Source organism: Oncorhynchus mykiss, chromosome 23 (assembly GCF_057628025.1).
Source record: "Oncorhynchus mykiss isolate SJ-2025 chromosome 23, ASM5762802v1, whole genome shotgun sequence".
In the NCBI taxonomy this organism is placed as follows: Eukaryota; Metazoa; Chordata; class Actinopteri; order Salmoniformes; family Salmonidae; genus Oncorhynchus; species Oncorhynchus mykiss.
Genome location: NC_143044.1, coordinates 3,360,411 through 3,373,718, shown reverse-complemented (window position 1 = coordinate 3,373,718; position 13,308 = coordinate 3,360,411). Strand labels below are relative to the sequence as shown.

Sequence of the window (13,308 nt, the reverse complement as noted above, 5' to 3'; positions counted from 1 at the left end):
AGACTGCACCAGATTTGCCAGTTCTTGCTGTGAGATGTTACCCCACTCTTGTAACAGTTCCCGGACATTTCTGGGGGGAATGGCCCTAGCCCTCACCCTCCGATCCATCAGGTCCCAGACGTGCTCAATGGGATTGAGATCCAGGCTCTTCGCTGGCCATGGCAGGACACTGACATTCCTGTCTTGCAGGAACTCAGCCATACTGCTCTTTCTGTGCGTGGTGGCATTGTCATGCTGGAGGGTCATGTCAGGATGAGCTTGCAGGAAGGGTACCACATGAGGGAGGAGGGTGTCTTCCCTGTAACGCACATTGTTTAGATTGCCTGCAATCACAACAAGCTCAGTCCGATGATGCTGTGACACACCACCCCAGACCACACCATGACGGACCCTCCACCTTGATCCCGCTCCAGAGTACAGGCCTCAGTGTAACGCTCATTCCTTCAACGATAAATGCAAATCCGATCATTACCCCATGGTGAGACAAAACCGCGACTCGTCAATGAAGAGCACTTTTTGCCAGTCCTGTCTGGTCCAGTGACGGTGGGTTTGTGCCCAAAGGCGACGTTGTTGTCTGTCATGCCTGCCTTACAACAGGCCTACAAGCCCTCAGTCCAGCCTCTCTCAGCATATTGCGGACAGTCTGCGCACTGGTGGAGGGATTGTGCATTCCTGGTGTAACTCGGGAAGTTGTTGTTGCCATCCTGTACCTATCCCACAGATGTGCTGTTCGGATGTACCGATCCTGTGCAGGTGTTGTTACACGTGGTCTGCCACTGCGAGGACGATCAGCTGTCCGTCCTGTAGCGCTGGCTTAGGCATCTCACAGTACGGACTTTGCAATTTATTGCCCTGGTCACAACTGCAGTCCTCATGCCTCATTGCAGCATGCCTAAAGCATCTTTCTTTTGGTGTTTTTCAGAGTCAGTAGAAAAGCCTCTTTAGTGTCCTAAGTTTTCATAACTGTGACCTTAATTGCCAACCGTCTGTAAGCTGTTAGTGTCTTAACGACGGTTCCACAGGTGCATGTTCATTAATTGTTTATGGTTCATTGAACAAGCATGGGAAACAGTGTTTAAACCCTTTACAACGAAGATCTGTGAAGTTATGGATTTTTACAAATTATCTTTGAAAGACAGGGTTCTGAAAAAGGGACTTTCCTTTTTTGTTGAGTTTATATGTCTTGACAATGACAGTTTACAATCTAAGGTGACGCCAAGTAACTTAGTCTACTTAACCTGTTCAACAGCCACACCATTTTTTACCAGATTCAGATGTCTAGAACTTAGGGATATTTGTACCACATACAACACCCTTAGTTTTAAACATGTTCATGACCAGTTTATTACTGGCCACCATTCCAAAACAGATTGCAACTCTTTGTTAAGGGTTTCAGTGACTTCATTAACTGTGGTTGCTGATGCGTACAGTATATGGTTGAATCAGCATACATGGACACACATGCCTTGTTAGATGCCAGAGACCTGCTCTGCGGTACACCACACTTTACATGTTTGACATTAGAGAAGCTATCATGAAAGAAAAACCTTTGAGTTTTATTAGATAGATAGCTCTGAATCCACAGTATGGAAGAGATTGAAAAGCAATAACACAAGTTTTTTTCAACAGCAGGTTATGGTCAATAATATCAAAAGGCTGCACTGAAATCTAACAGTACAGCTCCCACAATCTTTTTGTTACCAATTTCTTTCAACCAATCATCAGTAATTTGTCTCAGTACAGTACATGTTGAGTGCCCTTCTCTATTTGGGCTCCCGAGTGGTGCAGCGGTCTAAGGCACTGCATCTCAGTGCTAGAGGCATCACTACTGACCCTGGTTCGATTCCAGGCTGGATCACAACCGGCCGTGATTGGGAGTCCCATAGGGCAGTGCACAATTTGCCCAGCGTCTTCCAGGTTAGGGTTTGGCCGGGGGTAGGCCGTAATTGTAAATAAGAATTTGTTCTAAATTGACTTGCCTAGTTAAATAAAAAGGTTAAATCAATTTTGTTTTAAATTAACACACTGAAACTCTGTTGTTAATTTGTGTACAGAGAAATGCCAGCTGAGAGCTGGCAGCAAGCTGATAGGCCAACCAGTAAAGGCTGCTTTACCACTCTTGGGTAGCGGAATGACTTTGGCTTCCCTCCAGGCCGGTGGACAAAGACTTTCCTGTAGGCTCAGATTAAATATATGACAGATAGGAGTGGCTATAGAGTCAGCTACCATCCTCAGTAGCTTTGCATCTAAGTTGATAACAATAATTTTCCACTTCTCCCACACTAACTTCATAAAATTCTAACTTAAAATGCTTTACTTTTATTATTTGTTTTTTTTGCGCATGAATACGATAGCTCACTGTTCATTGTTGGATTTTCCTGCCTAAGTTTGCCCACATTGCCAAATAAGTCATCATTAAAATAAATTGGCAACATCAAATGGTTTTGTGATGAATAAGCCATCCTATTCAATGAAAGATGGAGTTGAATTTGTCTTTCTGCCCATAATTGAATGTAAATTACATGTAAAGTGATCTTGGCTTCATAATACAGTTTCTTCTTCTTTTTGTTGATTTTAGTCACGTAATATCTACATTTGCAATAATTCAGCCAGTCAGATGTGCAGCCAGACTTATTAGTAAACACCGTTTGCCCCATCTCTTTCAACCATACAGTTTTTCAATTCCTCATCAATCCATGTTACCTTAACAGTTCCAACAGTCAGTTTCTTAATAGGCGCATGTTTATTAATAATTGGAAGAAGCAATTTCATAAATTCATTAAGTGCAGCATCTGGAGACTCCATATTAATCACATCAGAGCAACAAATATGTTTTACATCATCCACATAAGAGTCACAGCAAAATCTTTTGCATGATCTCTAATACACTTTTTAGGCTCAGCTTTTGGAACTTTGGCTTTCCTGGATATAGCCACTATACTTTTTTCCAAGATGGCGTAGCAGTCGGACGTCTCGTTTGTCTTGTCCCGTCCCGTGTATATATATATTTTTCTTAAAAAATATATACACTTCTCAAAAAAATAAAGGGAACACTAAAATAACACATCCGAGATCTGAATGAATGGAATATTCTTATTAAATACTTTTTTCTTTACATAGTTGAATGTGCTGACAACAAAATCACACAAAAATTATCAATGGAAATCAAATTTATCAACCCATGGAGGTCTGGATTTGGAGTCACACTCAAAATGAAAGTGGAAAACCACACTACAGGCTGATCCAACTTTGATGTAATGTCCTTAAAACAAGTCAAAATGAGGCTCAGTAGTGTGTGTGGCCTCCACGTGCCTGTATGACCTCCCTACAATGCCTGGGCATGCTCCTGATGAGGTGGCGGATGGTCTCCTGAGGGATCTCCTCCCAGACCTGGACTAAAGTATCCGCCAACTCCTGGACAGTCTGTGGTGCAACGTGGCGTTGGTGGATGGAGCGAGACATGGTGTCCCAGATATGCTCAATTGGATTCAGGTCTGGGGAACGGGCGGGCCAGTCCATAGCATCAATGTCTTCCTCTTGCAGGAACTGCTGACACACTTCAGCCACATGAGATCTAGCATTGTCTTGCATTAGGAGGAACCCAGGGCCAACCGCACCAGCATATGGTCTCACAAGGGGTCTGAGGATCTCATCTCGGTACCTAATGGCAGTCAGGCTACCTCTGGCGAGGACATGGAGGGCTGTGCGGCCCCCCAAAGAAATGCCACCCCACACCATGACTGACCCACCGCCAAACCGGTCATGCTGGAGGATGTTGCAGGCAGCAGAACGTTCTCCGCGGCGTCTCCAGACTCTGTCACGTCTGTCACGTGCTCAGTGTGAACCTGCTTTCATCTGTGAAGAGCACAGGGCGCCAGTGGCGAATTTGCCAATCTTGGTGTTCTCTGGCAAATGCCAAACGTCCTGCACAGTGTTGGGCTGTAAGCACAACCCCCACCTGTGGACGTCGGGCCCTCATACCACCCTCATGGAGTCTGTTTCTGACTGTTTGAGCAGACACATGCACATTTGTGGCCTGCTGGAGGTAATTTTGCAGGGCTCTGGCAGTGCTCCTCCTGCTCCTCCTTGCACAAAGGCGGAGGTAGCGGTCCTGCTGCTGGGTTGTTGCCCTACTACGGCCTCCTCCACGTCTCCTGATGTACTGGCCTGTCTGCTGGTAGCGCCTCCATGCTCTGGACACTACGCTGACAGACACAGCAAACCTTCTTGCCACAGCTCGCATTGATGTACCATCCTGGATGAGCTCCACTACCTGAGCCACTTGTGTGGGTTGTAGACTCCGTCTCATGCTACCACTAGAGTGAAAGCACCGCCAGCATTTAAAAGTGACCAAAACATCAGCCAGGAAGCATAGGAACTGAGAAGTGGTCTGTGGTCACCACCTGCAGAACCACTCCTTTATTGGGGGTGTCTTGCTAATTGCCTATAATTTCCACCTGTTGTCTATTCCATTTGCACAACAGCATGTGAAATTTATTGTCAATCAGTGTTGCTTCCTAAGTGGACAGTTTGATTTCACAGAAGTGTGATTGACTTGGAGTTACATTGTTTTGTTTAAGTGTTCTCTTTATTTTTTTGAGCAGTGTATATACGAAATATATACGATCTCAATTTACATCTACGGATGGAACATACTCTCCTGCAACCCACCTCGCCCAATGTGGTACGGATCTGCAATTTTTTACACTTTTTAGAACCGGAACCCCATTAGTGGCGAGCCAGCTAATTAGCTGGTAGTCAGTTAGCCACTGCTAGCGGTGATCACCGTTAACACAGACATCAGCCAGCCTCAGCCCGGTCAATTCCTGCCAGTCTGCACAGCGTGATATCAACCCAGAGCATATTGGACTGATTTTTCTCTACCACATCTCCAGATTCCTTCCACAAGCTCTGAACCTTTACACCGGATCATCGCAGCAAGCTAGCAGCTATCCAAGTGGCTACTCCTGTCTAACGTCTCTGTCCTGAAGCAAGCATCAGTTAGCTCCAGGCATGCTCCAGGCTAGGCCCATCTCCCGGCTAGCCGAAGAGGTCCATCAGACAATTATTGGGCTACAATACCTATTTTGCCTGGACCCTTTTACTGCAGACACGGAGCCCCGCCAATCCATCACGACTGGTCTGCCGACGTAACCATCCGAGGGGGTTTCAACAGGCTCTCCCGTTGCAACGTCCCCCGAAGGCCCATCTGCTAGTCCTGGCCCGCTAGCTGTCCGAATCGCTGTGTCTCCAGCTCGCCTAGCTACTCACTGGACCATATGATCACTCGGCTACACATGCCTCTACCTAATGTCAATATGCCTTGTCTATTGCGGTTTTGGTTAGTGATTATTAACCTATTTCACTGTAGAGCCTCCAGCCCTGCTAAATATTCCTTAGCTAGCCCTTTTGTTCCAACCCCCACACATGTGGTGACCTCACCTGGCTTAATCAATTAAATGTATTTATTTATAAAGCCCTTCTTACATCAGCTGATGTCACAAAGTGCTGTACAGAAACCCAGCCTAAAACCTCAAACAGCAAGCAATGCAGGTGTAGAAGCTGGGTGGCTAGGAAAACCTCCCTAGAAAGGCCAGAACCTAGGAAGAAACCTAGAGAGGAACCAGGCTATGAGGGGTGACCAGCTTCAATGGTGCCTAAAGAGAAAAAACCTCTCTCATCACTCTATGCCTAGGTTTACCTCCACTGTCTTCACATCCTACCATATACCCTTGTCGGTATTATGCCTTGAATCTATTCTTCCACGCCCAGAAACCTGCTCCTTTCACTCTCTGTTCTGAGCGCACTAGACAACCAGTTCTTATAGCCTTCGGCCGTACCCTTATCCTACTCCTCTCGTAATATAGAGGCTAACCCAGGCCCTGCAGCCCCTAGCTTCACTCCCAATCCCCAGGCGCTCTCATTTCTTGACTTCTATAACCGTAAAAGCCTTGGTTTCATGCATGTTAACATAAGAAGCCTCCTCCCGAAGTTTGTGTTATTCACTGCTTTAGCACACTCCGCCAACCCGGATGTCCTAGCAGTGTCTGAATCCGGAAATTTTCATCCCCAACTATAACATTTTCCGACAAGGTAGAACTGCCAAAGGGGGCGGAGTTGCAATCTACTGCAGAGTTCTGTCATACTAGCCAAGTCTGTGCCCAAACAATTTGAGCTTCTACTCTTAAAAATCCACCTTTTCAAAAACAAGTATCTCACCGTTGCCGCTTGTTATAGACCCCCTTCAGCCCCCAGCTGTGCCCTGGACACCATTTGTGAATTGATTGCCCCCCTGTCAATCTTCATAGTTCGTACAGTTAGGTGACCTAAACTGCTTAACACCCTGACTGTCCTACAATCTAAGCAAGATGCCTTCAATCTCACACAAATTATCAAGGAACCTACCAGGTAAAACCCTAAATCCGTAACCATGGGCACCCTCATAGATATCATCCTGACCAACTTGCCCTCTAAATACACCTCTGCTGTCGCGGTCATCCCCGTCTTCAAAGGGGGAGACACTAGAGACCCAAACTGTTAGACCTATATTCCATCCTGCCCAGCCTTTCTAAAATCTTCGAAAGCCAAGTTAACAAACAGAGCACCGACCATTTTGGTTTCCGAGCTGGTCATGGGTGCACCTCAGCCTCGCTCAAGGTCCTAAACGATTTCATAACCGCCATCAATAAAAGACAGTACAGTGCAGCCGTCTTCAACGACCTGGCCAAGGCTTTCGACTGTCAATAACCGCATTCTTATCGGCAGACTTGATAGCCTTGGCTTCTCAAATGACTGCCTCGCCTGGTTCACCAACTACTTCTCAGACAGAGTTCAGTGTGTCAAATCGGAGGGCCTGTTGTACGGATCTCTGTCAGTCTCTATGGGGGTGCCAAAGGGTTCAATTCTCGGGCCCACTCTTTTCTCTGTATATATATCAATGATGTCGCTCTTGCTGCTGGTGAGTCTCTGATCCACCTCTATGCAGACGACACCATTCAGTATACATCTGGCCCGTCTTTGGACACTGTGCTAACAAACCTCCAAAATGAACTTCAATGCCATACAACACTCCTTCTGAGTCATCCAACTGCTTTTAAATGCAAGTAAAACTAAGTGCATGCTCTTCAACCGATTGCTGATCGCACCCTCCCGCCCGACTAGCATCACTACTCTGGACGGTTCTGACTTAGAATATGTGGACAACTACAAATACCAAGGTGTCTGGTTAGATGGTAAACTCTTCTTCCAGACTCACATTAAGCATAACCAATACAAAATTAAATCTAGAATTGGCTTCCTATTTCGCAACAAAGCCTCCTTCACAAATGCTGCCAAACATACCCTCGTAAAACTGACTATCCTACCGATCCTCGACGATGTCATTTACAAAATAGCCTCCGACACTCTACTCAGCAAATTGGATGTAGTCTATCACAGTGCAATCCGTTTTGTCACCAAAGCCCCATATACTACTGCGACCTGTATGCACTTGTCAGCTGGCCCTCGCTACATATTTGTGGCCAAACCCACTGGCTCCAGGTAATCTATAAATCTATGCTACGTAAAACCCCACCTTAGCTCACTGGTCACCATAGCAACACCCACCCGTAGCACACGCTCCAGCAGGTATATTTCACTGGTCACCCGCAAAGCCAACACTTCCTTTCGCTACCTTTCCGTCCAGTTCTCTGCTGCCATTGACTGGAAGAATTGCAAAAATCACTGAAGCTGGAGTCTTAAATCTCCCTCTCTAACTTCAAGCATCAGCTGTCAGAGCAACTTACCGATCACTGTACCTGTACACAGCCAATCTGTAAATAGCACACGCAACTACCTCATCCCCATATTGTTACTTAACCTCTTGCTCTTTTGCACCCCAGGGTGAACAAACTTGCACATCATCATCATCTGCACATGTATCACTCCAGTGTTAATGCTAAATTGTAATTATTTCGCCTCCATGGCCTATCTATTGCCTTACCTCCCTGCTCTTCTACATTTGCACACACTGTACATAGATTTTTATATTGTGATATTGACTGTACGTTTGTTTATGTGTAACTCTGTTGTTGTTTTTGTCGCACTGCTTTGCTTTATCTTGGCATGGTCACAGTTTAAATGAGAACTTGTTCTCAACTGGCCTACCTGGTTAAATAAAGGTGAAATACAATTTTAAAAAATAAGAAATTGTGATCACTGCATCCAATGGATATGGATACAGCTTTAGAACAAAGTTCTACAGTATCAGTAAAAATGTGATTGATACATGTGGATTATCTTGTTCCTGTAGTGTTTGTAAACACCCTGGTAGGTTGAATGATATTTAATCTGCTTATTCATATACAGTGCCTTGCGAAAGTATTTGGACCCCTTGAACTTTGCGACCTTTTGCCACATTTCAGGCTTCAAACATAAAGATATAAAACTGTATTTTTTTTGTGAAGAATCAACAACAAGTGGGACACAATCATGAAGTGGAACGACATTTATTGGATATTTCAAACTTTTTTAACAAATCAAAAACTGAAAAACTGGGCGTGCAAAATTATTCAGCCCCCTTAAGTTAATACTTTGTAGCGCCACCTTTTGCTGCGATTACAGCTGTAAGTCGCTTGGGGTATGTCTCTATCAGTTTTGCACATCGAGAGACTGAAATTTTTTCCCATTCCTCCTTGCAAAACAGCTCGAGCTCAGTGAGGTTGGATGGAGAGCATTTGTGAACAGCAGTTTTCAGTTCTTTCCACAGATTCTCGATTGGATTCAGGTCTGGACTTTGACTTGGCCATTCTAACACCTGGATATGTTTATTTTTGAACCATTCCATTGTAGATTTTGCTTTATGTTTTGGATCATTGTATTGTTGGAAGACAAATCTCCGTCCCAGTCTCAGGTCTTTTGCAGACTCCATCAGGTTTTCTTCCAGAATGGTCCTGTATTTGGCTCCATACATCTTCCCATCAATTTTAACCATCTTCCCTGTCCCTGCTGAAGAAAAGCAGGCCCAAACCATGATGCTGCCACCACCATGTTTGACAGTGGGGATGGTGTGTTCAGGGTGATGAGCTGTGTTGCTTTTACGCCAAACATAACATTTTGCATTGTTGCCAAAAAGTTCAATTTTGGTTTCATCTGACCAGAGCACCTTCTTCCACATGTTTGGTGTGTCTCCCAGGTGGCTTGTGGCAAACTTTAAACAACACTTTTTATGGATATCTTTAAGAAATGGCTTTCTTCTTGCCACTCTTCCATAAAGGCCAGATTTGTGCAATATACGACTGATTGTTGTCCTATGGACAGAGTCTCCCACCTCAGCTGTAGATCTCTGCAGTTCATCCAGAGTGATCATGGGCCTCTTGGCTGCATCTCTGATCAGTCTTCTCCTTGTATGAGCTGAAAGTTTAGAGGGACGGCCAGGTCTTGGTAGATTTGCAGTGGTCTGATACTCCTTCCATTTCAATATTATCGCTTGCACAGTGCTCCTTGGGATTTTTAAAGCTTGGGAAATCTTTTTGTATCCAAATCCGGCTTTAAACTTCTTCACAACAGTATCTCGGACCTGCCTGGTGTGTTCCTTGTTCTTCATGATGCTCTCAGCGCTTTTAACGGACCTCTGAGACTATCACAGTGCAGGTGCATTTATACGGAGACTTGATTACACACAGGTGGATTGTATTTATCATCATTAGTCATTTAGGTCAACATTGGATCATTCAGAGATCCTCACTGAACTTCTGGAGAGAGTTTGCTGCACTGAAAGTAAAGGGGCTGAATAATTTTGCACGCCCAATTTTTCAGTTTTTGATTTGTTAAAAAAGTTTGAAATATCCAATAAATGTCGTTCCACTTCATGATTGTGTCCCACTTGTTGTTGATTCTTCACAAAAAAAATACAGTTTTATATCTTTATGTTTGAAGCCTGAAATGTGGAAAAAGGTCGCAAAGTTCAAGGGGGCCGAATACTTTCGCAAGGCACTGTACCACACTTGTTAGGTGGATGGATCATGTTGGCAAAAGACAAAATGCTCACTAACAGGAATGTAAATCCATTTGTGCAAAATATTTTAGAGAGGGCCTCCTGAGTGGTGCAGCGGTCTAAGACACTACATCGAAGTGCTCGAGGCGTCACAACAGACCAGGGTTCAATTCGGCCGCGACCGGGAGACCCATGAGGCGGCGCACAATTGACCCAGTGTCATCCGGGTTAGGGGAGGGTTTGGCCGGGATGTCCTTGTCCTTTCGCGCTCTAGCGACACCTGTGGCGGGCCGGGCGCATGCACGCTGACACGGTCACCAGTTGTATGGTGCTGCCTCCGACACATTGCTGCGGGTGGCTTCCGGGTTAAGCGAGCAGTGTGTCAAGAAGCAGTGTGACTTGGCAGGATCGTGTTTTGGAGAGTGCATGGCTCTCGACCGTCACCTCTCCCGAGTCCGTACAGGAGTTTCAGCGATAGGACAAGACTAACTACCACTGAAGAAATGGTAGTTAAAAAAAAGTAAAAAGACCATTAAAACTCATGGTACGCTTTTTCAGTGCTCTTGACCTCATTAAAAACAAATATCAAAGCAGGTTGGATGTGACAGGAGAGATGAGGTGCGCACTGTCAACCTCGCCCCCTGACTTTGAGAATCAAGCACACCCATCGCATTAGTGGCGGTGAGATAAGACAAGCAATGTCAGACTAATTTGAAATTGACTGTCATAGCCCCACATTAAAAGTATATGATTGTGAATTGAGAATACAAATCAGAAATACTGTTAGAATGTTTTCCAATTGACTGCCACATGAAAACGTTAGCAATGCTGACCACAGAGACACATCATTGGTGATTAGGGACAGTTTTTCCAAACCATCAAATGATTTAGGCTAGTCTACCCAACCCTCTGAATCATGTTCCAAATTGTTTCTGCAGGTTAGTCCTGTGACATTGAACAAGACAGTTCCGCAAATCCAACCTACTTCTTCCTGTTGGCAGTTCCTTAAACTTCAAACACAGAACTAGGAAACCAAAGGCTTAGCATTGTCCGTTGTGACTAGGGATGCTTTACAGTCTATGTGTTTATACATGTGGGTTTGAGAGCAGAGAAGGCAAATTTCCTATTTAACAGTTGGACAAATAGTTATATTGTATTTGGCTTAATGTTCTGAAACTTCCTTGAAAGGCAGCAAAAACATTATTTAGTTAGATTAGTTTGGTGATACTTACTCAGTTTTCCTTCTCTCCTTGTTATCAAAAATCTCATTGAGATTGATGGTACTCTGGCCCAGGAATTTATCCATTCCCACCAGGGACCTGTGCATCACGATGAGGCATAGTTCGTAGATTTCTGGGTTGCCCTCCAGAAGCAGACCTGGCAGCTCAAAGGAGGCTTCTTCTCTCCACACTGGGCTAAGTGTTTTCTCTGCCACAGATGTCGAGTACTTCTCCTTTCCCAGCTGAATGATAGTGTAGGCATCGTTGGTGCCATTCTTACTCTTAGCTTGTAGGTCAGTTGCTTGAAGAACAGTGGCTTGGACATGAGTTGGGAACCACTTTTGGGACTGCTCTACTAGTGACATGATCAGCTCTGTTTATGTGTGGTTAGCAAAACAAATGTATGTGGAGGTGAATTGACCTTAAAGTGACGACAGAGCATGCAAACAGTAACAACTTATTTCTTAGTACATGATGTTCATGTAGATTGGTGATTTGTAGGCAAAGACAACTTAAAGTGCTTATTGGTCATATATGTTTTATATGTACAGCTAGTAGCACATCTCAATAGTTAGCAACTAACTAATTACTTCAGTCCATTTTACACACTTGTCTTTTGTGATTATCATATCACAAATGTCCAAGCCACTGTTGTTAAGCAAGTCACCTGAAAGCAACATGGGAGAGAAGAGTACATTGTAAGCAGTTGTGCAGGTTGACTAACGTTAGTTACCTAACGTATGTATTACAGATGTGCTATCTATGATTCAAGTTCAGCAGGCCAACTAACGAACAAGCTAAACAGCTGACACCAATAACCATTGCTAGTTTGCCTGAAGGATTAGCTAGCTATTTAGCTATACAGCAAAAATAGCGTGTTTTTCAGTTCTGTTGCCTTGTCATATTGTGACAGACCAATCGTTATTCTTATACAATAATAACGTGTTGCAAAGTAGTAGCATTGATTACTAGCCGTACAGTAGATTGGACAGCTGATTATGTTAGCTAACTAAACAAGCTTGCTCAATACTGTACCTCGTCATTTTCTCCAAACTTGCGACATTTTGCCATCATGTAAATCCATTCGATTGTTTAACATATTTCACAAATAAACTTCAAAATTATTTATTGAAGGTAGATTTCGTGATTTTACAGCCTGCTAGTTGTACCAACCAAAAACTCTAATTTCCTTGTTAGCCAACTACATCCGCAACAGTCACAGGTGAAAGTTCAAGCTCCTCCTCTGTTGCCGTAGAAACAAACGGGGTTACAGGAACATGTTCATATTTGTACATGCCCTAGGTTTATTTTTATTTCTATTTATTTAATTAGGCGAGTCAGTTAAAAATACATTATTATTTACTATGACTGCCGGGAAAAACCAGACAACGCGATGCCAATTGTGGGCAGCCCTATGGGACTCACGGCCGGATGTGATGCAGCCTGGATTCGAACCAGGAATTGTAGTGACACTGAAATGCAGTGCCTTAGACTACTGGCCACTAGGTACAGAAAGGAGCCAAGACTGTGGAAGAGGAATGTGCCTTTTCGAAAAAGCAGGAAACATATGTCCATGTGGTTCTAATGTAGGTGATACAATTTTCTCGATTTGGAGAGTTGGTGCATGCCGAAAATGGAAAATGCATGAAAAAGTGTTTCATTAGAGTGGTGAATCCAATCATATCGTAACTAACAGTAATTAATTAAAACAAGGAAGTAATAATGAAACAATGGAAAGTATGTGTCTATGATTTACAGCCCCAAATATCTGGTTTCCACTAGTTATCATGGCCACAAAGTCATAAACCCTGCCTTCTACAATTTCTCAGATGATGAACTTTACCCTAACCTCAACCCTAACCTTAACCACACGGCTGAATGTATTTCTAATCCTAAAATTAAATTAAGGTTAAGGTTAGGATTAAGGTTTAAAATCAGATACATTTTAGAAAGCAGAGTTTATGACTTTGTGGCTGTGGTTGTGACGACCCAAATCTCTACAATGTGTGGTTGTTGACGACCACAAATAACAATAAACGTGTTTATAAACGTGGATATAGACTTTGTAACTTCTGCATGATGTTGTGGCACAGTTGATGCCACGCAGGACTACGG

At 44.0% G+C, this 13,308-nt stretch overlaps 1 protein-coding gene across 1 annotated transcript in view; it reads right to left on the bottom strand.

Annotated features, from left to right (window-relative positions):
• LOC110502278 (rab11 family-interacting protein 2) overlaps positions 1 to 12,631 on the bottom strand; it is a 36,705-nt gene extending 24,074 nt beyond the window's left edge. Inside the window, exons 1-2 of the mRNA XM_021580192.3 lie at positions 12,229 to 12,631; positions 11,206 to 11,860 (exon numbers count right to left, since the gene is read on the bottom strand). Of these exons, the coding sequence (XP_021435867.3) occupies positions 11,206 to 11,558 (353 nt within the window). The 5' untranslated portion in view covers positions 11,559 to 11,860; positions 12,229 to 12,631. The remainder of the gene's footprint in view (positions 1 to 11,205; positions 11,861 to 12,228) is intronic.
• Positions 12,632 to 13,308: the final 677 nt, after the last annotated feature.